We start from the raw sequence: 26478 nt of genomic DNA on the forward strand, positions 1-26478 counted from the left end.
AGATCGGCCCGATCCGGTGTGGAGCATGCATGGAAACGGAGATTTAAAGGGGTACTCTGGCGAAAATCTTTTTCTTTCAGTAACTAGAGCTATCAATAATGTGAGGGGAAGAGATAGGAATACCCCTTTAAAACGGGCAAACAGATGCAGTCCAGATAGGATGACACCTTGATAGCCCCACCCCCAATGTCTGCTTTACTTAAAGGGGTGCTGTCAGTTTAGTTGTGGCATCAACAGGAAGTGCAGCCATATTGGTTGTCTGTACACTGAGATCCATGGAGATGAATACAGAGATTGGTGTAAGTCTATGGTCTCCAGACCACCTCTCATACTGGCAGTGGCGGTCTTTGGCACCAAGCACACCAAGCGATCGCTTGGGGCCCCCAACATCCAGGGGGGCCCCCACGCCCCGCTCTTATGCTCAAGACCGCTGGACAGGGTCGCTGCCCGGCTCGCTGCTGCCATCTGAACTGTAACTATAAGCACTCGTAATTAGCGCACAGGGGGAGCACACAGGGGTCTGTTTAACTGGGGGAGCGCACAGTGGGGGTCTATATAAATGGGGGAGCACACAGGGGGGCTATATCACAGGGGGGCTATAGACTACTGGGGCTTCACAGAGGGGTCTATATACTACTGGGGGCAGCACACAAGGGGTCTATATACTACTTGGGGCAGCAGAATGGGGTCTATATACAACTTGGAGAGCACACAGGAGGTCTATATCCAAGTGGGAGAGCACACAGGGGGCTATATACTACTGGGGGAACATACAGGGGGTCTATATACTACTTGTGAGGCACACAGGTGGTCTATATATAACTCGGGGAGCACACAGGGGTCTGTATACTACTGGGGCAGCACACAAAGGGTCTATATAATACTGGTGGGGCACACAGGGGGTCTATATACTATTGGGGAACCACACAGGGGGTTTATATACTACTGGAGGAGCACACAGGGTTCTATATCCAAGTGGGGGAGCCACACAGGAGGTCTATATCCAAGTGCGGAAGCACACAGGGAGGCTAAATACCCCTGAGGGAGACACAGGGGGTCTATATACTAGTGGGGGAGCACACGGGGTATATACGACTGGGGGCAGCACACAGGGGGTCTATATACAACTGGGGCAGCACACAGGAGGTTTATATACTTCTGGGGGAGCACAAAGGGGGCTATATATAACTGGGGAACACACAGGGGTCTATATACTACTGGGGGAAGCAAACAAGGGGTATATATTACTGGTGGTAGCGCACAAGGGGTAAATACTACTGGGGGCAACACACAGCGGTCTATTGTTTTGGAACGCATGTCGAGGGGGGGCCCCAGACATAACTTTGCTTGGGGCCCCAGAAATGCCAAGACCACCTCTCATACTGGCAGCCAGTCATGAGTAGAGGTAGAGGAGGGCTTGGTGTCGGAGTTGCTGATTAGGACCCATGCTCCGGTTTCAGTCACATTCACTTCCGCCATGTAAAAGCAATCTCACCTCATACAGCCCTTCTGGCATTATGGTCACTATAAAGCAATATGGCCGTTCTTCCTGTTCTCACATTGGCCACAACAAAACTTGCACTGCTGCTTTAAAGGGGCACTCCAGAGGGTAAAAATAGTTTCTAAACCGACTGGTGTCGGAAATAGAATACTTCTATATAAAAGGGCTATCTGCTGCCACCTCTGTCCATGTCAGGAACTGTCCAGAGCAGCAGCAAATCCCCATAGAAACCTCTCCTGCTCTGGACAGTTCCTGACATGGACAGAGGTGGCAGCAGAGAGCACTGTGTCAGACTGGAGAGAATACACCACTTCCTGCAGGACATACAGCAGCTGATAAGTACTGCAAGGCTGAAGTTTTTTAAATAGAAGTAAATTACAAATCTCTATAACTTTCTGACACCAGTTGATTTGAAAATAATGTTATTTCTGTGGAGTTCCCCTTAAAGTAATGTCGGATTTACCAATGGATGGACAATGCAACATTTTGGGTGGAAATCTTCTCCTAACAGAATGAATAACCTGCACAGCGTACATCCTCTCACCTATACTGCAGAGGTTTGCTCGCTTGGCTGTTCGTCAATGAAGTTTTCTGATTCCTGATTATCATTCAGAGCATGGGATTCTGGATGTTCTGTGTCCTCAGGAGGATTCCTCTTCTTTATCTTTGAGCGTATCCTGTCAGTACAAGGAGGGAAGATGGTTCTATCAATATGGGGAGGGATTCCTTACAGTAAAAGGCAGAATTCTTAAAGCAGTAATGTTTTTTTCTCATTTTTTCTAAAACATTGCTTTAACCCCTTAAGGACGGAGCCAATTTCGTTTTTTGCGTTTTCGTTTTTTCCTCCTTGTGCTTAACCCTTTCCCGCACGAGGACGTAAGTGTACGTCCTCGTGCGGGTGCGGGAGTTCAGAGCGGGTCCGCGCGGCGACCCCGCTCTGAATCGCCACGATCCCGGGTGCCTCATGTAGCCCGGGATCGCGGCTATTAGCGGGCACGGTCCCATCGCCGTGCCCGCTAATTAGATAATCAGAGGCAGCTGGAGCCGTCCGGGGACCGCTCCAAGATGGCGCCATCCCCGTCTCGGCACTCGTTTGCATTCGGCTGCAGCAGCCGAAAACAAGCGAGTGCCTATCTCATTGGTCTTTGCTATAAAACTATACAGCAAAGATCTCAATGAAAGTGTATATACTAGAAGTCCCCCAGGGGGAATAACCCTAACCCCAGGGGGGAATAACCCTAACCCCAGGGGGGAATAACCCCAACCCCAGGGGGGGAATAACCCTAACCCCAGGGGGGGAATAACCCTAACCCCAGGGGGGGAATAACCCTAACCCCAGGGGGGGATTAACCCTAACCCCAGGGGGGGATTAACCCTAACCCCAGGGGGAATAACCCTAACCCCAGGGGGGGCTTCTAATATATGTGTAAAAAAATAAAGTGTTGTTGTCAATAAAAAGCCCCCTCCCCTAATAAAAGTCTGAATCACCCCCCTGTTCCCAGGTTATAAATAAAAGTAAATAAATAAATAAACATGTTTGGTATCGCTGCGTACGTAATCGCCCGAACTATTAATTAATCACATTCCTGATCTCGCACGGTAAATGGCGTCAGCGCAAAAAAATCCCAAAGTGCAAAATTGCGCATTTTTGGTCGCATAAAATCCAGAAAAAATGTAATAAAAAGCGATCAAAAAGTCGTATATGCGCAATCAAGGTACCGATAGAAAGATCACATCATGGCGCAAAAAAATGACACCTCATACAGCCCCATAGACCAAAGGATAAAAGCGCTATAATTGTTGGAATCGAGCGATTTTAAAGGGGTTGTCCGGCGATAAAAAATTATTCACAGAATAACACACATTACAAAGTTATACAACTTTGTAATGTATGTTATGTCTGTGAATGGCCCCCTTCCCCGTGTTTCCCCCCACCCACGCTAGACCCGGAAGTGTGGTGCGCTATACATTACCTGTCACGTGCCGACCACGGTCTCCGATCCTCAGCAGTGACGTCTTCTTCGGGAGGCCAGCGGATCTTCCCGAGTGCCGGCCGCCCTCTGCAGTGTCATCCGAAGCTCAGCCGCGATTGGCTGAGCATAACTGTGCTCAGCCAATCGCGGCTGAGCGGCTGGAGGTGGTGGGACACGGGGAAGGGGGCCATTCACAGACATAACATACATTACAAAGTTGTATAACTTTGTAATGTGTGTTATTCTGTGAATAATTTTTTATCGCCGGACAACCCCTTTAAGGGACATATATTTGTTAACAATGGTTTTAATTTTTTACAGGACATCAGATAAAAGAAAAGTTATACATGTTAGATATCGTTTTAATCGTAACGACTTGAGGAACATATATAACAAGTCAGTTTTTCCATAGGACACAGGGCATAAAAACACAATCCCCCCAAAGAAAAAGAATTGTGTTTTTTTTTTTCAATTTCACTGCGCATATAATTTTTTTCTGGTTTCGCAGCATATTTTATGCAAAAGTTCAGCCTGTCATTGCAAAGTACAATTAGTGACGCAAAAAATAAGGGCTCATGTGGGTCTGTAGGTGTAAAAATGCAAGTGCTATGGCCTTTTAAGCACAAGGAGGAAAAAACGAAAACGCAAAAACGAAAATTAGCCTGGTCCCGAAGGGGTTAAAAGGCCATAGCACTTGCAATTTTTCACCTAGAAACCCATATGAGTCCTTGTTTTTTGCGCCATTAATTTTACTTTGCAATGACAGGCTGAATTTTTTCATAAAGTACACTGCAAAAGCAGAAAAAAAATAAATGTGTGGGGAAATTGAAAAAAAAAACAAACGCATTTTGTTATTTGGGGGGTATGTGTTTTTACGACATTCGCCCTGGGGTTATATATGTTATATATGTTCCTCAAGTCGTTACGATTACAACGATATATAACATGTATAACTTTTATTGTATCTGATGGCTTGTAAAAAATTCAAACCATTGTTAACAAATATACGTTCCTTAAAATCGCTCCATTCCCAGGCTTATAGCGCTTTTATCCTTTGGTCTATGGGGTTGTGCCAGGTGTCATTTTTTGCGCCATGATGTTTACTTTCTATCGGTACCTTGATTGCACTTACGCCGTTTACCGTTTGAGATCAGGAATTAAATAAATTAATAATTTGGGAGATTACGCACGCGGCGATACTAAACATGTTTATTTATTTATTTTTATTTATAACATGGGAAAAGGGGGGTGATTCAAACTTTTATTAGGGGAGGGGGCTTTTTATTAAAGGGGTAGTGCGGCGCTCAGAAATTATTCACAAAATAACACGCATTACTAAGTTATACAACGTTGTAATGTATGTTATGTATGTGAATGGCCCCCTTCCCGTGTTCCCCCACCCCCGCCCGTGTACCCGGAAGTGTAGTGCACTGTACATACCTGATTCGTGTCAACCGACCCCGTCTGTAATCTTCTCTCAAAGACGTCATCTTCGGGAGGCCGGCCGACCAGCTCCTGCCGTCCCTTTTTTTTTTACACTTATGCTAGAAGCCCCCCTGGGGTTAGGGTTATTCCTCCTGGGGTTTGGGGTATTCCCCCTGGGGTTAGGGTTAATCCCCCTGGGGTTAGGGTTAGTCCCCCTGGGGTTAGGGTTAGTCCCCCTGGGGTTAGGGTTATTCCCCCCTCTGGGGTTAGGGTTATTCCCCCCCCCAGGGGTTAGGGTTATTCCCCCCCTGGGGTTAGGGTTATTCCCCCCTGGGGTTAGGGTTATTCCCCCCCTGGGGTTAGGGTTAGTCCCCCTGGGGTTAGGGTTATTCCCCCCCTGGGGTTAGGGTTATTCCCCCCTGGGGTTAGGGTTATTCCCCCCCTGGGGTTAGGGTTATTCCCCCCCTGGGGTTAGGGTTATTCCCCCCTGGGGTTAGGGTTATTCCCCCCCCTGGGGTTAGGGTTATTACCCCTGGGGTTAGGGTTAATCCCCCTGGGGTTAGGGTTAGTCCCCCTGAGGTTAGGGTTAGTCCCCGCTCTGGGGTTAGGGTTATTCCCCCCTAGGGTTAGGGTTAGGGTTAGTCCCCCCCTGTGGTTAGGGTTAGTCCTTCTGGGGTTAGGGTTATTCCCCCCCTGGGGTTAGGGTTATTCCCCCCCTGGGGTTAGGGTTATTCCCCCCCTGGGGTTAGGGTTATTCCCCCCCTGGGGTTAGGGTTATTCCCCCCCTGGGGTTAGGGTTATTCCCCCTGGGGGATTTCTAGTATAAGCATTCTGATCTCTCATTGAGATCTTTGCTGTATAGATATATTCGGAAGCAACCGAATGTCGAGCCGGGATCAGCGCTATTACGGCCGGGTGAAGACACGGGGATCACTCCCGGGGGGGGCCATCTTCGCCACTAGACACCAGGGAAGGGCTGCATCAGGTAATCTGATGCAGCTGTCGCGTACATATACGCCCACAGTCATTAAGGGGTTAACCCCTTAAGGACCTCGGGCGTAAATTTACGCCCCCGCTGCCTGGGCTTTAAGGCAGGAGGGCGTAAATGTACGCCCTGGCGCGGTCCTGTGCTATGGATCGGGCTCACAAGCTAAGCCCGCCCCATAACGCGTGAGGACCGGCTGCTATCTGCAGCCAGGCCCTCATCCGCAATGGTGGGCTACCGCGATCTCACGTGCACCCGCCATTCACCCCTTAAACGCCGCGATCACACTGAGCATCTCCGGTCACTTAGCAGGGATCAGTGTTACCGATCGAATGTGTGTAAGTGATAGTTCCCTAAGGGAACTATAAAAGTGTAAAAAAATTAATCAATAAAAGCTTTACAAAGTGCCCCAACGCCCCTCTTCCCAAATAAAAGTGAAAATCACCCCCCTTCCCATTGCATACATAAAACACATAAAAAGTAATAAAGTTAATTAACATATAATATACCGTAGCGTGCGTAATCGTCCAATCTATTAAAATAAAACAATATTATTCCCGCACGGTAAATGGCGTAAACAAAAAGCGGTAAAAAAAACCGCTAAGATTGCTTTTTTTAAATGACCTTTTATGTATAAAAAAAATTAATAAAAAGCAATCAATACGTTTGATCTAGAAAAAAATGTTACTAATAAAAACTAGAGATCATGATGCAAAAAATTTTGCCCCATACGACCCGGTAGGTGTAAAAATAAGTGCGCTATGGGAGTTACAATGGGGCCATTTTAAATATGCCTATTTGCAAAAACAATGTTTTACTGCTAATAAAATAGTAAAACGTTAGAAAACCTAGTAACCATACATATCGCCGTGTTCAGACTGACCGATAGAATAAAGGAAAAATGCCAGTTTTACTGTAAAGTGCATTACGTACACATGGAAGCCCGCCAAAACTTGCGGAATCGCATTTTTTGACCCAAGTTCATCCCATACATTATATTTTGGGGTTCTGTCATTCATTTTATGGCAGATTGAAAGGCGCCATTACAAAGTACACCTGTTCCTAAAAATACAAGCACTCACATGGCCCAGTAGGTGGAAAAAGAGTTATGGGTCTTAGAAGGCGAGGAGGAAAAACGAAAACGCAAAAGTGACAATTGGCCCGGTCCTTAAGGGGTTAATAAAGCAATATTACTTTGGTATATAACGTTTTTAAATTATAAGGTAGCCGTTTTTATTTATACATAATGTTACACTGAGTTTCAGCAGTAATGCCTCTCTGCTGCCACCAGTGGTCGTGTGGGAAACTGCATTTACTGAATTTATGCTAAAAAGTAGCAGAACTTTATTAAAGCAATGTATTAAAAAAAAAAAAGTTTACTTTCCATAGTTCATATTAAACTATAAGAGAAATATCAGCAGTGTATGATGATGTTCTGCAGCAGCTGGGGCATATGATGAGGTTCTGCAGCAGCTGAGGGGTATTATGATGTTCTGCAGCAGCTGAGGCATATGATGAGGTTCTGCAGCAGCTGAGGGGTATTATGATGTTCTGCAGCAGCTGAGGCATATGATGAGGTTCTGCAGCAGCTGAGGGGTATTATGAGGTTCTGCAGCAGCTGAGGGGTATGATGAGGTTCTGCAGCAGCTGAGGGGTATTATGAGGTTCTGCAGCAGCTGAGGGGTATGATGAGGTTCTGCAGCAGCTATGGGGTATTATGAGGTTCTGCAGCAGCTGAGGGGTATGATGAGGTTCTGCAGCAGCTGAGGTGTATGATGAGGTTCTGCAGCAGCTGAGGGGTATTATGAGGTTCTGCAGCAGCTGAGGTGTATTATGATGTTCTGCAGCAACTGAGGTGTATGATGAGGTTCTGCAGCAGCTGAGGTGTATGATGAGGTTCTGCAGCAGCTGAGGTATATGATGAGGTTCTGCAGCAGCTGAGGTGTAGGATGAGGTTCTGCAGCAACTTAGGTGTATTATGAGGTTCTGCAGCAGCTGAGGGGTATTATGAGGTTCTGCAGCAGCTGAGGTGTAATATGAAGTTCTGCAACAGCTGAGGTGTATATTATGAGGTTCTGCAGCAGCTGAGGTGTATAATGAGGTTTTGCAGCAGCTGAGGTATATTATGAGGTTCTGCAGCAGCTGAGGTGTGTTATGATGTTCTTCAGCAGCTGAGATGTATGAAGAGGTTCTGCGGCAGCTGAGGTGTGTAGTATGAGGTTCTGCAGCAGCTGAGGTGTATTATGAGGTTTTGCAGCAGCTGAGGTATATTATGAGGTTCTGCAGCAGGTGAGGTGTGTTATGATGTTCTGCAGCAGCTGAGGTGTATGAACAGGTTCTGCGGCAGCTGAGGGGTGTAGTATGAGGTTCTGCAGCAGCTGAGGTGTGTAGTATGAGGTTCTGCAGCAGCTGAGGTGTAGTATGAGGTTCTGCAGCAGCTGAGGTGTAGCATGAGGTTCTGCAGCAGCTGAGGTGTAGTATGAGGTTCTGCAGCAGCTGTGGTTTGGATTTTGCTGTTTTGCCCCAGTGTATATCAAATATCTATGAAAGCTAGTGCAGAAGGGCCGCTCATAGCCGTCACAGAGAGCAGGTGAGATGAGTGCCGCCATGTTACAGGTTCCTATGGGCATTCCCCTCTTCCCTCTAGTTTCCCCAGTCAGCCCCATAGTCTCCTAGCAGCACTGAGTGGTCTCCCCAGCCATCCATGTAGCAGGTTGTGTCAGGGACAATGGGGGAGATTTGTCAAACATGGTGTAAAGTGAAACTGGCTCAGTCGCCAATAGCAACCAATCAGATTCCACTTTTCAATCCTCACAGACACATTTTTATGGTTTTTAACTGTTTAAAACATAAATTTCCACATTGAATCAATGATTAGAGCCGTCTGCACATTGTCTGAAGGAATTCTCACCAATTCTCACCCCCCTACCCCCCTCAAAAAGTCACCAGATTTACTGGCAAGCCTGACTGACAAGTGAGAGACTAAAAAAAAATAAAAGCAAAAAAAGTCGATTCCCCCCCCCCCCCGCTCCCTGGTGCTGCCCCCTCTGCAAGGTGCTGCCCTAGGCACCGGACCACAAGTACCTAGTGGTAAATACGGCCCTGCCAATATGTATTAAATCATCAGTCTTGTTGTGGTCTTATGAAATATCAGTGATCTGGATGTATAGAATAATATCTGCATGAGGTTATAAAGCTCCTGGCGTCTCACCTTTTTACAAAGTAACATATGATGCCGACCATGGCTGGTAAAGCCAATATCCATAGCCACCGCCATTCAGTATGACCGCTGGCTTCTTCTGTAGAGGCTGAGGGATTACTTTCTGGTAGAAACCTTTTCATTGCAGACGACAGATCAGGGAAGGAACCTAGGAAGACGCGAAGTGACAGCTGATGAGAGGTCACTGTGTACATCCATTACATTACTGATCCTTCACTGATCCTGTATTATACCCCAGAGCTGCACTCACTATTCTGCTGGTGGGGTCACTGTGTACATACATTACTGATCCTGAGTTACATCCTGTATTATACTCCAGAGCTGCACTCACTTTTCTGCTGGTGGGGTCACTGTGTACATACATTACACTGCTGATCCTTAGTTACATCTTGTATTATACTTCAGAGCTGCACTCACTATTCTGCTGGTGGGGTCACTGTGTACATACATTACATTACTGATCCTGAGTTACATCCTGTATTATACCCCAGAGCTGTACTCACTATTCTGCTGGTGGGGTCACTGTGTACATACATTACTGATCCTGAGTTACATCCTGTATTATACCCCAGAGCTGTACTCACTATTCTGCTGGTGGGGTCACTGTGTACATACATTACTGATCCTGAGTTACATCCTGTATTATACCCCAGAGCTGCACTCGCTATTCTGCTGGTGGGATCACTGTGTACTGTTACTGATCCTGTACTGATCCTGAGTTACATCCTGGTAGTGACTATGCAGCCCCCTCATGGATGGGAATGGCTCCCTCTTCAGACTTTAGTATGACATGGTTGCCAATTCTCCATTATTGTAGTTACCCCTTCCCCCATGGATATTAGTTGATAATTGTAGTTTTTAAGAGCCAGAGTCTTGTGACTAACTTTATCCTATCCATATTTATTTTCTATACGTTTATACGTTTATAATTTCTTTAAAGTGTCACTGTCATTAAATCTTTTTCCAGAAATCAATAGTACAGGCGATTTTAAGAAACTTTGTAATTGGGTTTATTAGCCGAAAAATGCATTTTTATAATGAAAAAAAGCAGTTTGAAGCTCTCCCACCTGTCTTCATGGTTCTTTATGGAGAGGGGAGGGGTGGAGGGAGATGAGGCACCAAAACAGGACAACAAAGAGTTAATTTACAGCTACATCACCGGGCTATCTGCTCTAAAGTCAGCCATAAACTCTCTGACCTCTGAATACCGGCTTTCACACGGGTCCCGCTGTGTAATCCTTTGTTCTCTGCTCTCTGCTGCCGACTAATCTCCCCCCTCCCCTTTCCATAGAACAGACAGGGGCATGTCTGATGCAACAAGACACAATTTCCTGATAATGAGCAGTGAATGAGAGAGGGGGGGGGAGGACCTGGGGAAAGTCTTTTTGAATGCAGATAATGGCATATTTGCCTAATAAACCCAATTACAAAGTTTCTTAAAATCGCCTAGACTATTGATATCTGCAAAAAAAAAAAATACGACAGTGACACTGTAAGAACATCCAGTCTCACTGAATATCAGTGATACGCCGGAGCACGAGATGGAACCAAGTATACAGGCAGAGCTGCCGGCCTGGGGCTCGTATCCATAATACAGCTGTATACATGTATTGGGAGGCTGCAGTCTCCTGGTACCTGCATAATGGGAGAAGTCTGATGTCCCGTTTCCACTTTCCAAAAATAAGATAGAACTGTTCTCATTTGTGAACAGATACAGGAGCGTTCCGTTGATGAGCGCGGCCACAGATTCACGGTCAGGGCAGGTGACATTCTGGGGCGACTTCTTGGCTGAGAGATCACAGAAATGTTTTCTTTCTTTCCAAACATCCAGCCTCTTGTTATAGTAGGTGTCCTGGGTGCTGAAGCTGTACACAAAGTAGCCGGACCCTCCAGACCCTCCAGCTGCAACAGATACTATAAGAATAATAGCAAAAAACAGATATATAAGGATAATAGCAAGAAGCAGATATATAAGGATAATAGAAAGAATCAGATTCTATAAGGATAGATAGATAGATAGATAGATAGATAGATAGATAGATAGATAGATAGCCATCATTCACTTACCGCCATTAATCAGATGAGATGGAAGAATAAGGCAGAGGACAAGGATGAGGCCTGTAATGAGATACAGTGTTACATGTTTTCTCTAATACATCTAATATACAACTCTAGAGACCACCAGCAGTTCTTTCTTTGGTTCGAATCCCCTGATGGAAATGAAATATATTTGTGTATTGAATCACTCTTTGTATGACTGCTCTTTCAATAAAAAAAGATTGGACAAAAAAAAAAAAAAAAATGAAATAAAATATAGGTCTCAAGCAGGCCCAAATTAGTTTTAAAATTTTTCTTTCTTTTTTTTTTTTTTTTTAATACAATAATGCGAAAAATAAAGAATTGGGGTTTTTTTCTCATCGTTGTATTAAAAAAACTAAACTAATTTTTGCACTTTAAGGATATGTTCACACAAAGTATTTTTTGAATTAATCTCAGCCGTTGTTGCAACAATTTGCAACAACAGCCGTGATTAATAAAAAAAAATACTTGCAATGGAAAATGAATGGGATCCCGGCCGGAGTGTATACACATAATATATACTCCGTCTGGGATCCCTAATGGCCACAGCGAAAACTGGCATGTCAGTGTTGTGCGGCCGCTATTCATTGAATAGCGGCCGCACAAGCCTGACAGGTCATACAATAGACAGTGCGGCTCCGCATGCGTCTGCATCCCAATTCAACAGAATTGAAGTTTATCCCGGCCACTAATGTAGTACCAGTTGGGATAAACTTCACTGACACCGGCCGTTCTGTGACATGGCCGGTGTCATATGTAGTGTGAACCTGGCCTAAAAATGATACAATAATGAGAATAAAATAAAAAATAAAAACCTATATTTCATTTCCATCAAGGGATTCAAACCACAGAAAGACCTGTTTTCTCTAAACATAGTGTTCCTGCATTCTCTATTGAGAGTGGCGGGTTAAGCCACGTTCCAGATAGCTCTCACTGTGGCTTATCTCTTCCAGAACAACGGGACTGTGTGGTGATTTTCCATCACACACAACTCGTATCTCCAATGCTGGTTGACAGTTGGGAGAGCCCCATAGACCTTACACTGTGAGCGGCAGGTACAGCAAACAAAGGTATAAAATGTATGTGGACCATTAGCAACAGAAGATAATGAGGAGTGGGGAGCCATGTGATACAAGCTGGATAAGTCCACCAGAGCCGGAGCACCTCCTCCATAGTGTGGTGTCCCACCACGGGTGTTACTGGTCTATACAAACCTCGCAAAAGCCTGTACTCCAAGTAAAAGAGGTAATGAAGCTGTTTCTAACTTTTGCTACTAGATGTCGCTACTATATGTATCTGTGCTTGTATATTGCACAGCTGTAGTGAACAAGGGGTTATTGTATGTTGGTAAACTGCGCACCAATGAGAGCTTTTTTCTTTTCTTCACCTATCTCTATTCTCCTTTCTTTCTCTGCACTTTCTTCTCCACCACTCACTGGAGGTATTATACACCCTGTAGGAAGTAGTCACATGGGGAGAGGAAGTACACACCCACACTTAGTGAATCTTATCTGAGTCTTGGTGGAAGAGGACATACAACAAGACGGTGCCTGCTGTAGTTCAGCTAAGCCCTGGCTCTGCCAGGTCCCCCACCAGTCCAGTGTAGTCTAGTCGTGAGTATGGTAGTGGACAGACGTATGGGAAGCACTGAGACCCTTTTCTTCTCCAAAGCGACACTTACCCTTACTATGCAGTGCTAAATTGTACAGGAGAGGAAAAGTCAGAGATCATCCCAACCCACGCCGTAAACATCTCTAAAGGTGCAGGACAGTATCCTGAAACAAGAGGAACTGAAAGTTGCTACAAGCCTACGTACTCTATCTCGCAGCGCAGGTGTAACCAGGTAATTTGGCCACCTTGTTCAACTCAGGTAACAAGGTCTGGGGTTTGTGTCACCCTAGGAGGACGGGTCACCCGACACTGTAGGGCAACAGGTGGTACAGAGACAACCAAGGTTGAAACATAGACACAAGTGGTCTTCTATTTTCAAGTCTTCAGTATTCTACTTTTTCTTCTTCTAAAGTTCCGTAAGGGCGCACTTCTACCCTGGGTTGGGACTCTCAGCACAAACTTCTCTCTACTACTCTGAACTCTCAGCACAGACTCCTCTCTACTGCTCTAAACTCACTCTACTTCTCAGTACACAACCAAGTCAGTTCAGCTCTTCAGCTCAAAAAGCTCTTAGCACAGATTGTGTCTAGTCAAGTCAGAAGTCTATTATCAGCTGCTGTATCAAGTATTTTATTTATGGTAACGGGACAGTCAATATTGTTCCGGCACCTACACAGTAATTACACCATCCTTGGGTCATCTCCCTTTTCTGTGGGTGGCGGTACCGATGGTCCGGGTGGGTCACAGCTCCACTCCGCACCACCTTAATAAGTACCCAAGGGACCCCCTCACAGCCTGGCAGGTCACCGACCACAGGGGAAAGGGTATAGCCACCCACCGTAAAATAAAAGCAGGTGTGCTTCCATACATGTGTGCCCAACCGCCACCTGCGTTACGACAGTACAACCACTGGCTGAGCTATATTCCCACCAACCACCACATTAGTGGCGTCACACAGTACCATCTAGAAAGTGACCGGTCGAGCGCCCCAGGGGTGCACCACAATTGTACCTCTTACAGAGGGGAGTCCAAAGAGGGGGTCCTTCCTATGACATCCACCAGCTTGTAGGAGGTATATAGACATGGCTGCTCCCCGTGAGGCATTGCCTTTAGTCATATGTGTTATCACTGATTATTCAGCTTCATCAGATTATGCCAATGTGTGAATCTGAGAGTCTGACCTCCATAAGACAGAAATAAGAAAGTTGTCACTCACATGACTCGGCACCCTTTCTCTTCAGGATTTGGGCTGGTGTCATCTTTGGGGATGAGATTGGCTTCTTGACCGGATGCTGAGTCTTGTTCCTGGAGTGGATGAGGTTTTTGCCTTTGTCTGTGAGGCACCTATACAATCACAGAACAGGTTTATCCCTCGTGACTAGTTTTAGTAGGTGGCAAATTATATCCTCTAGGACAGTAGCACCAAACTAATTCATGAAACACTGAGGGTGGATACAAAACAAGGCCCCAATAAAGGGGCAAAAATGTAAACCAAAATATCAATCTCCTATCTATCTCTTATCTATTATCTATCTATCTCCTATCTATCTATCTATCTATCTATCTATCTATCTATCTATCTCTTATCTATCTCCTATCTATCTATCTATCTATCTCTTATCTATCTCCTATCTATCTATCTATCTATCTATCTATCTATCTATCTATCTATCTATCTATTATCTATCTATCTATCTATCTATCTATCTATCTATCTATCTATTATCTATCTATCTATCTATCTATCTATCTATCTCATATCTATCTATCTATCTATCTATCTATCTATCTATCTCCTATCTATCTATCTATCTATCTAGTTAAAGAGAAATGTTGGTGGGCATAACAAATAATAATAAATAGAGGTGCAGCCAACTATAGCAATCTGAATAGAAAAACATGAAAAAAGCAAGCAAGCTATATAGAAAGCTGCACACTCACAATTATGAAGAAATATTACATCTTTATGAATGCTATGACAATAACATGATTCAAGCTTAGCGCAATGAATAAGATACTAGGATACTATACTGGATATAGAACATAACCATGTGCAAATATGCCGGATACTCTACACTGTAAACAATAAAGCACAATAGCAAGAACGGTCCTGTTGTGGCTAGTGCGAAATACAACAATACCCTTTAGACAAACACTTAAAGTAGAAGTTAGTAGAAAGATGAGCTTGTTTGCAAGGGTAGTATAGAGGTCGGATAGTAGTAGTACTCTGCCGGGATAGGTTCTGTATATAGTATACTTGGTGAAAGAATCCTCATACTCACGTTTCGATATGTCTCGAATATGTGACAGCCTTCTGCCTACCCCAAATCACTTGTGTGGTAGTATGAGTGCTAGGTCTTTGTCTCTCGGTGGAGCTGACCAGTGAAGGTTTCTCCACATAGTTGAGTGTAGTGTCAGTAAAGTACTTCAGCTTAGGGCACTTTTGCTTTACTGGCGATCCATCCCTCTTTCTCTCCTTGGAGGTGACTGTCCTGACTTGAAGAATCCATGGCGTAGACAAGGGTTGTCCTGGTCCCCGGTTACCCTTATTCTTGGGTTCACCACTACATACTGGCTGTCTGTCTCAGCATACAGAAGGAGGGTATAGTCCTTGTCAAGGCTCCGGCCTATGCCAGGCCGGCAGCTGGTACTGTTCTGTGTTCTGTCTCCTATACACAGACTAGAAGACTGACTCCTGACAGGAAACCTCTTACCTCAGATAGGGTGGTGTGCCAGAAAGTGTGGGTGAGGGAGAAAGTGGCGTGCAGAGTGTAAACACAGTTAGGCAAACATAGGAAACATAGCTTAACCCTTTGATTTTCATTTTTGTAATCTCTTTTTGTCCCCATTGTACTTAAACGAGAAGTCCGGCCAAAAATCTTTCCCCCATTCCCTCCCCACATGCAAAGTTATATAACTTCATAATATTCATTGATTCCCAATTCCAGCTCCTTACCCCACTTTCCCTGGTCCCACTGGCCACCAGAAGTGGATTACTCCCGGGTTTCTCGCGACGATCTTACGGCCCCGGGCGTCATCTTGGGTCGTGATATAGGGCCAACCACTTGACAGTCCGAGGCGTTCCTCTGAGCTCCCGGGCACCCTATCCCTTCTTTTGTGCACGCCTCCCTGCCTCGGCACATCTCTCGTCATACCTCCCTAGTCTAAGCTGCAATACTGGTTCCTGCTCCCCCCTGCCCTGCTATGTACAGCAATGTCACTACTATTAGACATGTCAGTCCAGTATGACCATCGGGTGCGCTGGGACTTGCAGTTCTAATAGTAGTAACATTGCTGTACATAGCACGGCAGGGTAAAGCTGGTCCTACACTGCACTGACATATATGCAAGAGCTATGTAATCGCTGTCCGGGTATACAGTGTATACAGGGCCGGCGTCAGCACTCGGCTAACTAGGGCAAATGCCGGGGCCCACAGCTCCTCTAGGGGCCCACTCCCGTCTGTTACTACATTTTTTTGGTAGTAAAAAAAAAAAAAAAAAAAAAAAAGTGTAGTAACAAAGGGGACTGGGCCCCTAGAGGCCACATGTGACAGTTAGGGGCCCGCCGATACATACTGGGGTCCCCGGGCACCTGTCTTCCTTCACAAATATTCCCTACAGCCGAGTAGGAAAGAGGACCTTTGAGTGTGAAGGACCTTTGATGATGTCACAGGTCATGTGATTGGACACCTGACCATCTATCTATCTATCTATCTATCTATCGTTGCTGATTTTTTGCCTATGCACCAATAAAACACAAGAAGTTTTTTCACTATTTTGGATGTGCTGCAAGTTCTTAACTATATCTATCTATCTATCTATCTATCTATCTATCTATCTATCTATCTCCTATCTATCTATCTATCTATCTCCTATCTATCTATCTCCTATCTATCTATCTATCTATCTATCTCCTATCTATCTATCTATCTATCTCCTATCTATCTATCTATCTATCTCTCTATCTCCTATCTATCTATCTCCTATCTATCTATCTATCTATCTATCTATCTATCTATCTATCTATCTATCTCCTATCTATCTATCTATCTATCTCCTATCTATCTATCTATCTATCTATCTATCTCCTATCTATCTATCTATCTATCTATCTATCTATCTATCTATCTATCTCCTATCTATCTATCTATCTATCTCCTATCTATCTATCTATCTATCTATCTCCTATCTATCTATCTATCTATCTCCTATCTATCTCCTATCTATCTATCTATCTATCTATTTATCTCCTATCTATCATCTATCTATCTATCATCTCATCTATCTAGAATCCAAAAATGTAGAGGCACTTCCAATAACGTGAAAAAGTGTTTATTTGCTCAAGGAAAAAATAGCAGCTGCTATTTTTTCCTTGAGCAAATAAACACTTTTTCATGTTATTAGAAGTGCGGCCCCTGTGACGTCATCACCGCCTAGGCCCCGCCCCCTCAATGGCCATTGGAATGGGCCAGTCTAGAGGTCTGGGCCCCACCCCCTCTTGGTCGGCCCATACCAATGGCCACCGAGGGGACATGACCTATGGGGCAATGACGTCACAGAGAGGCGGGGCCAATGTTGGCAAAGTGGGTGGGGCTAGGTGGCTCTGCGGCCGTGAAGCCCCGCCCAGGTGGCACAATCCACCAGCAATAAAGAGCATTTTTCACCGGACCAAGCACCAAGAAATCTGTTATAACTTAAGGTATGAAAACTGCAGAATTTAGGCTTTACAGCAGTGTAGAGACGCCCTCATACAGAAAGGGGGTGACAGTGTCACTTTAAGGCACTGTGAGGTACTTGTACCTCACACGGAGCAGCGACTTAGCGCCCTGTGATGTACAGTATAGTCCGGGCGATTCTTTGGGCTCAGAAATGGAACCCACAGAATCTCTAGCAGGATCGGGCTGTCAATCACAGCTAAGCTCTGACCGCAACTGCTGTGACCGGCACTTTAAAATTTTATCATTCAATTCTAACACATCTGTGAAACATCTTTTGGGGCCAAAGCTCACTACCCCCCTATATAAATTCCTTGCGAGGATCAAGGGGTCTGCAAGATGTTGTAAGCAGGAGCTGGTGAAGTACTACTGCAGCACTTGTCATGGACCCCCCGAATGCTGCTCTACCCCTCCCAGGGCTCCAACACACACTCCGAGAGTGAGAATAGAGAACAGTTAACCCCTTTCTACCAGGTGCTGGCAGGTGACATCAAGCGCAAGGAGTCAGAAAAAAACTGAACCACTTTAACTTTACTTGAGTTTTTTAAAGGTGCAATAGACAAAATTACAGTCAGTACACAATCCTGTTTCACAAGGCAAGTTTAGCATGGGATTGGCTCTGTCAGGTAAATCCCCTTTAAGAGATAATACTTCTGCATTTGGCAGGTAGACTGAGACTTTTGGTATACTTTTTGGTTTCAGAAGGACAGGAAAACAGTCGAAGCAGTAATCTACAACCTTGCTGGGATTACTTAGTAGAGAGAAACCAGTACTCACGGTAAAGACCTGACCTTGCTGTTATGCGACACTCAATAGGCAATACTAGGAGTTCTCTTGGCACCAACGTGTCAGCTGGTAGGAGCCGACTTTGGCATTAACTGCAAGCAGGGCTCAGCGACTTGCAGGGGGCACTTCGGCAAGATGCAGCTTCTCCAACCTCTGACTGGACTCGGCAAGCAGGAACACTAGAAACTGAAACAGACAGTAGATAGTTAGTGGTGGGCTCTGACTGAAACCGGCTACTGCAGTCTCTGGAAGACGGGACGTGTGAATGCAGCCTTAAAGGGGTATTCCTGGGAATAATTAACTTTTCCCTATCCACAGGTTAGGGGAAAAGTAGGAGATTGCGGAGGGTCCAACCGCTGAACCCCCCGGTGATCTACGTATCGGACCCCGGCCGGCTCTGTTCATGGCTTTGTAATGAATAGAGCCCCGGGTCGGCACATGACCTGCAGCTCACTTCATTCCTATCGAGTGTTGGAAATTGCAGAGTACGCTGAGATCTCTGTTTTGCACTTTCACCACTTGGTGTCCCACTCTCCCCTATTCTCCTACACAGCTGAAAGATTGCAAAGGGTTAACTTGGTCCACTGGTCTGTTTTCTGTTCACCAATCAGTAGCTTGGGTGCTTTCCACTACACCACCTATCAGACACTGACACCTATTCCTTCAAGCACTTTTCACTTTATCACTTCACTGGTTTTGTCAGTTCTGGCCCAGGCCAGAGTATACCCCAGGGAATATATTCTATACTGGGTTGTGTGAAATTCCAGGTCATAATGTTATCACTTCACTGGTTTTCTCACTTTATCTCTAATTTGTTGAAAAGTGCGCAGATCTTTTTCATAACATACTCAGATACAGTTTCTTCTTCTTGTTGGGAAATACAGTACAGAGCTTACATTGAACTGACAGTAGATGGCGCTGTCCCATCATCTTACATTGCACTGACAGTAGATGGCGCTGTCCCATCATCTTACATTGCACTGACAGTAGATGGCGCTGTCCCATCATCTTACATTGCACTGACAGTAGATGGCGCTGTCCCATCATCTTACATTGCACTGACAGTAGATGGCGCTGTCCCATCACTGCATCATCTGCACTATTTTTTGAGCAGGAGGAGCTTTTTATGGGCTGCGCAAAATTTTACGTTTGTTGCGTAAAAAATTGATCATTAGACGCAAGTGATACATCTCGCACAATTTATGCTCAAGGCTGGGTCCACAATGTGTTTTTTGCAGTCCATTTTTTCATCCTTTTTTGCAAAACCAAAAATGGATTAAAAAACGGATCAAAACGCATCATTTTTTAGCGTACACAAAAACGCAGTCAACCACATTTTTGTGTACACTAAAAAAAACAGAGGCATTTTGTTCTGTTTTTGATCCATTTTTTATTATGGAAGGCATTTTTTTTTCCATTTTTCTTCAACCATTTTTCATCCTTTTTTTGCAAAAAAATGGATGAAAAAAAAATGGTGTAAACAGCCTAAACAGCTTGGCTAAAAAGCTTCGCTAGGGAAGGATTTTGCGCAAAAACTATAAATTTGCACATGATAAATCTAATGAAAAAAGTAGTTAATAGAAAACCCCGCCTCCTCCCAGTGCAAAGATTAAAAAAAAGGCGCAGGAAGCGGAGACTGATGGAAAATAGTGCAAAACCCTTAATCAATCTTGTGCAGACTTTTATGAAAAAATCTCCTTATTAGCCAAAAATAAAAAATAAAATAGTGCAAACACAATGAGAAATGTCCCTGGTGTGATTAGACCTTTAAGATTTCCATCAGCAGCTTCTCACTTCACTCAGAAGACAAAGCCGAACCCCCAATAAAATGTGGAAAAATTTGGTAATTCTTGTGTCAATCACTCAATGCTGCTGATATCATAGGGGTAAAACATAGCCGGAGGGGGTATGAATTGGCCAAGGCCAGAATATACCTTGGGGTATAATCTAGCCTAGGCCATTTTAACCCCAGGTATAGTCTGAACTGGGGGTATACTCTGGCCTGTTACACCGGGGACCCCCTTTAGCTTACTGTTTCCTGGTGGGAGGTCTTTTCCCAGTCTTGGAGTTTGGAGGGAGAAGATTAGCTGAGTTGGAGTTGTCTGAGAAAGAGAGTATGCAGAGCTTATCCCACAGGTGGGGTATCTGTCACCTGGGATAGCTTGTCTACGCCAGGGGTAACATCCGACACCTAGTCAGGACAATCCATCCAAAGGACTTGTCTGCAGCGGAGCAAAGTGCAAGCAAGCCGACGTACTCCACTGATTCCTGCTCAACCTTCTCAGGGAATTTTGAGAGGTTAGTTTTGCCCGATTGTTCAATCCCGTACTACCAGACCTCCATGGGCTCTTCTGGCAGAGGGCGGTATATCTCTGTTCTAAACCATGAGTACGAGAGTCTTGAAGCAAGTCACTAACTTCCAGTACACAATGCCCCGGCAGAGTTCTGCACTATTAGGCTGCGTTCACACTACGTATATTTCAGTCAGTATATGTATATTTCAGTCAGTATATTTCAGTCAGTATTGCAACCAAAACCAGGAGTGGATTAAAAACACAGAAAGGATCTGTTCACACAATGTTGAAATTGAGTGGATGGCCGCCATTTAATGGCAAATATTTGCTGTTATTTTAGAACAACGGCTGTTATATTGAAATAATGGCCGTTATTTACTGTTAAATGGCGGCCATCCACTCAATTTCAACATTGTGTGAACAGATCCTTTCTGTGTTTTTAATCCACTCCTGGTTTTGGTTGCAATACTGACTGAAATATACGTAGTGTGAACATAGCCTTAGACAGACCCTTAGCCTTTTCCTACACAGGTAACACCAATTACAGATACCTCAAGCACCCGACCTACCCACTCTGTGCTGTCCACTAAAAGAAAGGACTATTTTGTTTTAGGGTCGATTGCCCCTTATAATCCAAAGCATTAGCTGTATTGTATAAGCTGTATTGCACTGAAGATTTTCCTAAGTAAAGTGTTGCTGTCAGTGCAGGACTCAAGTGCTGCCACACACCTGGTTCTACCATTACAAAGCCTAGTGCTAGTATACCTGTGGGGGAGGGCATCACCACTCTCGGCCACCATGACAAGTGCCTAGCCCGCACCCTAACACCTCGCCCACTGCTAACAACACCTAGCACCCCCAGGTTACTGCACCCATACACCTTATACTTTAGTCGGCCAGGTTCAGCCATTGTTATAAGGTGTATGGGGCTCCCCGACCGTCTATCGACAACAGTCAGAGCCCTCTCGCTGCAGCTTACCCCTCCCCATAGAGAACACATGAGCACTGGGCCGTGCTGAACGTTCCTGTGTATGGGGAGGACGGGAGAGATAACTGATGGCCGTGAGTTATTAAAGGTGTCTGGGGACCCTTCTATAGCAGTGGGACAGTCTAGGTAAGGGTCCGATAGCTGGGGGCCCCGTTTTTGTACCTGAGCGTAGGAAGGCAATGACTCAGTAGCTTGGACTTACCTCTTCCGGTCAGGTGACTCTGCGTGCAATGAACGTAAACTTTTTTCACCCTGTGACGTCTTTCCGGATCCGGAGTTATGGATCATACAGCGTCTCCTTATTCTTGATAAAATGCTTTTTTCCCGACTGAGTCGTCTTGCACAGATTCACAACAAGGAGTTAATAATTGGCGACTTAGAAGAACACGTTTGTGGGTCTGACCGCAGCTCTTCCCTGTGAGGTCGCATCTTGTTCTCTGTTTATAGGTGTGTAAGGTGTGCCCGGGACATTGTACATGGCAGGCGGCTTCTTTATCTATACAATGTCTGTAACCTATGACCGCTAGTATATGCCTGGTGTCCATAAGGAGGATGGGAGTGGTATTTCAGTGCAGCTTGGAGTAGTAGTCCCTCTAACAAAGCCTCTTGTATGGTCCAGGTAGCTCTGTGACTGTGTGGACCCTGTATGCCCCCCACTTTGGACTGTGTACCTTCTGTCCTTGGGGGTCTGCACAACAGCCATTGATCCCGGGGGACACTAAGGAGAGGTGTCTGGGCGCTGAAGTACCCCGCTTGGATGTGCAGCTAACAAAACACATAATGAACTTTTTCAGGGATTTTGAGGACTAATATTTTGTCTCTTGTTTTGCATCTATTTCTGTTATTTTAGTTAAAAGGGTAGTTCATTAACCAAAATTTTTCAAATCAACTGGTGCCAGAAAATGCCAGTGCCAGTACTTCCAGTACTTATCAGCTGTTGTATGTCCTGCAGGAAGTTGTGTATTCTCTCCAGTCTGACACAGTGCTCTCTGCTGCCACCTCTGTCCATGTCAGGAACTGTCCAGAGCAGTAGCAAATACCCATAGAAAACCTCTCCTTCGATCAGTCGGGTTTTGTCCCAGGCCGTCAGGCATCTGACAATACACGTAGGCTGCTGAACATCTTGCACATAGTGAAGCAGAGGGGTGCCCCCGTCTTGGTATTGGCGCTTGATGCCGAGAAGGCATTTGACCGGCTTCGCTGGTCGTTTGCCTTCTCGGTACTCGAAAGGATGGGATTTGCTGGCAACATAATATCTGCCATAGCAGCATTATACTCTAATCCTTCGGCAAAAGTGTTTGTAAATGGAGCTTTGTCACAAGATCTCATAATAACTAATGGAAGCAGGCAGGGGTGCCCACTGTCTCCTTTAATCTTTATACTTTCTATGGAGCTAACTGAACACAACATTAAATCTGCACCATCAAATTTGCTGCGGATCTGCTGCAGATCCTGTAGGTGTGAACGCACCCTAAATACGAGATTTCCTGGATTGGTAGGGTGGCCTCCTGTAAAATGTTTCTATTGTCCCGATTCCTATATGTGTTTCGTACTGTCCCAATAGCTCTACCTGCCCGCTTTTTTACTAAGGCCCAAAAAATTATTAATTCCTTTGTTTGGGCAAATAAGAGATCAAGAGTTTTACCACATCTTTCACTTTCCGAATGGAAAGCCAAGGGTCTAACCACCACAGCACAATTCTATGAGGCTGATCTTCTCCGCCCTTATCAAAGTCTGCAGGATGAATTTAATATACCAAAAGAAGACTTCTACAAATTTTTACAAGTAAGACATTTTTTGCAAAAGCTGAGACCTTCAGGAATAAGGGCGGAGAAAACAGTATTTTTATTCTTATTTTCTAACAAAAAAGGCCTGCGTGCTATATATGAGCGACTAAATAACCTGACGTCCTTTACAAAAATGCCGCCCTTGTGTACTTGGGAGCGGGCGCTGGGCCGGCAATTTAGTGACAAAGATTGGCAAGCAGCCTTCTCTGTTATACATAAAACCTTCACATGTAGCCCCCATATAGAATCTGCTATAAAAACCATATTGCAATGGTACTACACACCCACAAAACTGGCACATATCTACCCAGGAACATCAGACAAATGCTGGAGGAATTGTGGCGACCGCGGCGCGCTCTTCCATCTACTTTGGCATTGCCCTGTAGTGAAACCGTATTGGGACTCATGTATCACAATCATTAATAGAGTCCTACAGGTACAGCTGCCCCTGGGGCCCCACATGATCCTTCTTTTCTTGGATACCCACTCTATTCCTCCCACAATCAGACCATTAGCTTGTTTTCTATTCATACACGCAAAAATAGTGTTAGCCAGATACTGGAAAACTTGTAACCTCCCTCCGGAAAATGAGTATATAACAGCAGTAAACTCATCTTTCCATTTTGAAAAGGTTATAGCATATGGCGCTGGCTCCACACAAACTTTTCTACGCAAATGGGGTTTATGGATGGAATCATCATACTGTACACACACACAATGAGCAGCTCACATATGGGCTTTGAGGACATTTACATTATATTATAATATATTATTTTTCTCTCTTTACCTTGTATATTATCTTTACTGACAAACCAGTATACTTTACACCAATTTGCTCAGGAGGTGCTACACCCAATGTCATTCTACCATGCTGAATGTATGTTACCACAATTTTATATCTATATAATATACCGAATGTTATTCCTGTTGTTTCTAAACGTTAACTATACTGTTAGCACTAAAGTCTTCTCTTTTGTAATTTGTTCTTAAAAAACCTAATAAAAACATTGAACCAGAAAACCTCTCCTTCTCTGGACAGTTCCTGACATGGACAGAGGTGGCAGCAGAGAGCACTGTGTCAGACTGGAAAGAATACACCACTTCCTGCAGGACATACAGCAGATGATAGGTAATGGAAGACTGGAGATTTTTTTTTTTAGTAGAAGTATATTACAAACTTTGGCACTTTCTGGCACCAATTTATTTGAAATATTTTTTATTTTTTTTGCTGAACTATCCCTTGAACCTCGATCCTTAGTATAAACCAGGGGTCCCCAAACTATGACCTGCGGGCCACATGCGGCCCCCTGAGGCCATTTATCTGGCCCCTGCCTCTGCACAGCAGCCTTAGACTGAGAGACAGCAAGGAGAAGCCTCCTTTCCCCCGGACAGGTCACTGCAGCCTGGCACCATCATCCGCCCCCTACAGCATCTCCCAGCCAACAAATGCTGACGAGTCCCCACCGACCCCGACCCCCTCCAGATGGAGAGAGCATTGCTGACATCATCCTAATGCCCCCCGGACCACAGACAGATGAGCAGTATGATTCTCCACTCCACCATCTCCTCAGAGACAGTGTAATCCTCCACAGCTACTGCTGTGTGGGTGAGTATATGTAAATGTATGTATCTGTGTGTTAGTGAGTAAGTGTGTGTGTTAGTGCTCATGTGTGGCTGAGGTAGAACTACAACTCACAGCATGATCCTGTTTGGCTGTGGTAGAACTACAGCTCCAAGCATACTCCTGTGTGGCTGTGGTAGAACTACAACTCCCAGCATGCTCCTGTGTCATGCTCCAGCAGCAACAGCTACCCGCGGATCAGATATAGCAGCATATAGTCCGGCCCTCCACCGCTCTAAGGGACAGTGAACTGGCCCCCTGTGTAAAAAGTTTGGGGACCCCTGGTGTAAACTGTCGAGCTGCACTTCTTCCTGTCCCACATAATGATCCTCTCATCTAGTCATGAGTTCACATGTACCTTGTTAGATATCGTATCATCATGGCTTTACTGCAGCAGACTGACCCTGAGGACTCACACAGTCATTGCTCAGATTTGGAACACACAGAAGAATTTAATCACTATAATAAAGTAACATGATAAATACCATTAGCCAATGGCCTTTGCCTGAGAAATGATTTTATTAGCATTCAGATCACTGGAATATATAATGTCCAGAGGTCCCCAATTATTATTTATAGAAGGCCCAAAGAATGAAAGAAGGTTCACAATGATGCAAGAAAAGTTCTTAAATCCGGCATCATCAGATACCAGATTATCCAGCATTGCATTTGTTCAATGGAAAAATGGGTTATCCAGTTAAAGGGGTTATCCAGTATTGCAATTACAGAATTACTTTCTTCTGGAAACAGCACCACTCTTGTCCTCAGGTTGTGTGTGGTATTGCAGCCCAGCTCCATTGAAGGGAATAGGGCAATATTGTAACCTGAGGACTGGTGTGGAGCTGTTTTTTATAGTAATTAGGGCTGTTTTTATAGTATCTAGAGAGGAGTCACTTGGGATGACCTCTTCAGAAAAGGGAAGTGTCCAGGAGGTGGCATCCCCTTCTTAAGGCCCGACTGACATGTCAGAAGGCCATTTTTCTTGGTTCAATTAAATTTAAAGTGGATCTTTCAGTTTTCTATCTAAACCAAGTGTAGGATAGAACGAAAAACAATGAGCTCGGGGATATATAGTTTTCTATGGTTTTATTGGGCGTTTTCAAGTAGAAAGCAGTTCATACAGAAAGCCTGTGAGTCCTGCTGCCCCGCCCACACAACATGATTGACAGAGGTTGGGAGGAAGCCAGACTCACAGGCTCTCTCTATGAATTACTCTATACATAAAAATACTCAAATGAAATCATAGAAAACTATATATCCCCGAACTCACTGTATCCTCCTCTATCTTGTGCTGCCTTCATGTAGAAGATTAACAGATCCACTTTAAGTCTAGGTGTCGTACTTAAATAAAATCCCATGAAAATGGTTACAATGTATGATTTTAGGAATCGCCTAATTGGTTACCTCTTTAGGACTACAGGAACTAGTGATGTATCGTGATGGGCTTCAGATCATAGCATAGAGTGACCATACAAATACAAGAACTATATTGG

At 44.7% G+C, this 26478-nt stretch overlaps 1 protein-coding gene across 1 annotated transcript; it reads right to left on the minus strand.

Annotated features, from left to right (window-relative positions):
• Window positions 1-1745: 1745 nt before the first annotated feature.
• Window positions 1746-15947, minus strand: LOC138768828 (uncharacterized). Its single transcript, XM_069946786.1, has 6 exons — window positions 15751-15947; window positions 14011-14138; window positions 11172-11222; window positions 10740-11018; window positions 9096-9252; window positions 1746-2178 (listed from the first exon to the last, which is right to left on the minus strand). The coding sequence occupies exons 1-6, from the start codon at window positions 15945-15947 to the stop codon at window positions 2046-2048; spliced, it is 945 nt and encodes a 314-aa protein (XP_069802887.1). The 3' UTR covers window positions 1746-2045.
• Between the last annotated feature and the right edge of the window lie 10531 nt (window positions 15948-26478).

The sequence above is a fragment of the Dendropsophus ebraccatus genome, chromosome 12, assembly GCF_027789765.1.
Source record: "Dendropsophus ebraccatus isolate aDenEbr1 chromosome 12, aDenEbr1.pat, whole genome shotgun sequence".
NCBI lineage: Eukaryota > Metazoa > Chordata > Amphibia > Anura > Hylidae > Dendropsophus > Dendropsophus ebraccatus.

Coding starts and splice junctions, on each gene's coding strand:
- LOC138768828 (XM_069946786.1), bottom strand. CDS start 15,947: ATGACGAGAGATGTGCCGAGGCAGGGAGGCGTGCACAAAAGAAGGGAT. Junction 14,139..15,750: donor GTGGGACCAGGGAAAGTGGG/GTAAGGAGCTGG, acceptor GTGATTGTATAG/GTGCCTCACAGACAAAGGCA. Junction 11,019..11,171: donor ATCTCATCTGATTAATGGCG/GTAAGTGAATGA, acceptor TTATTCTTATAG/TATCTGTTGCAGCTGGAGGG.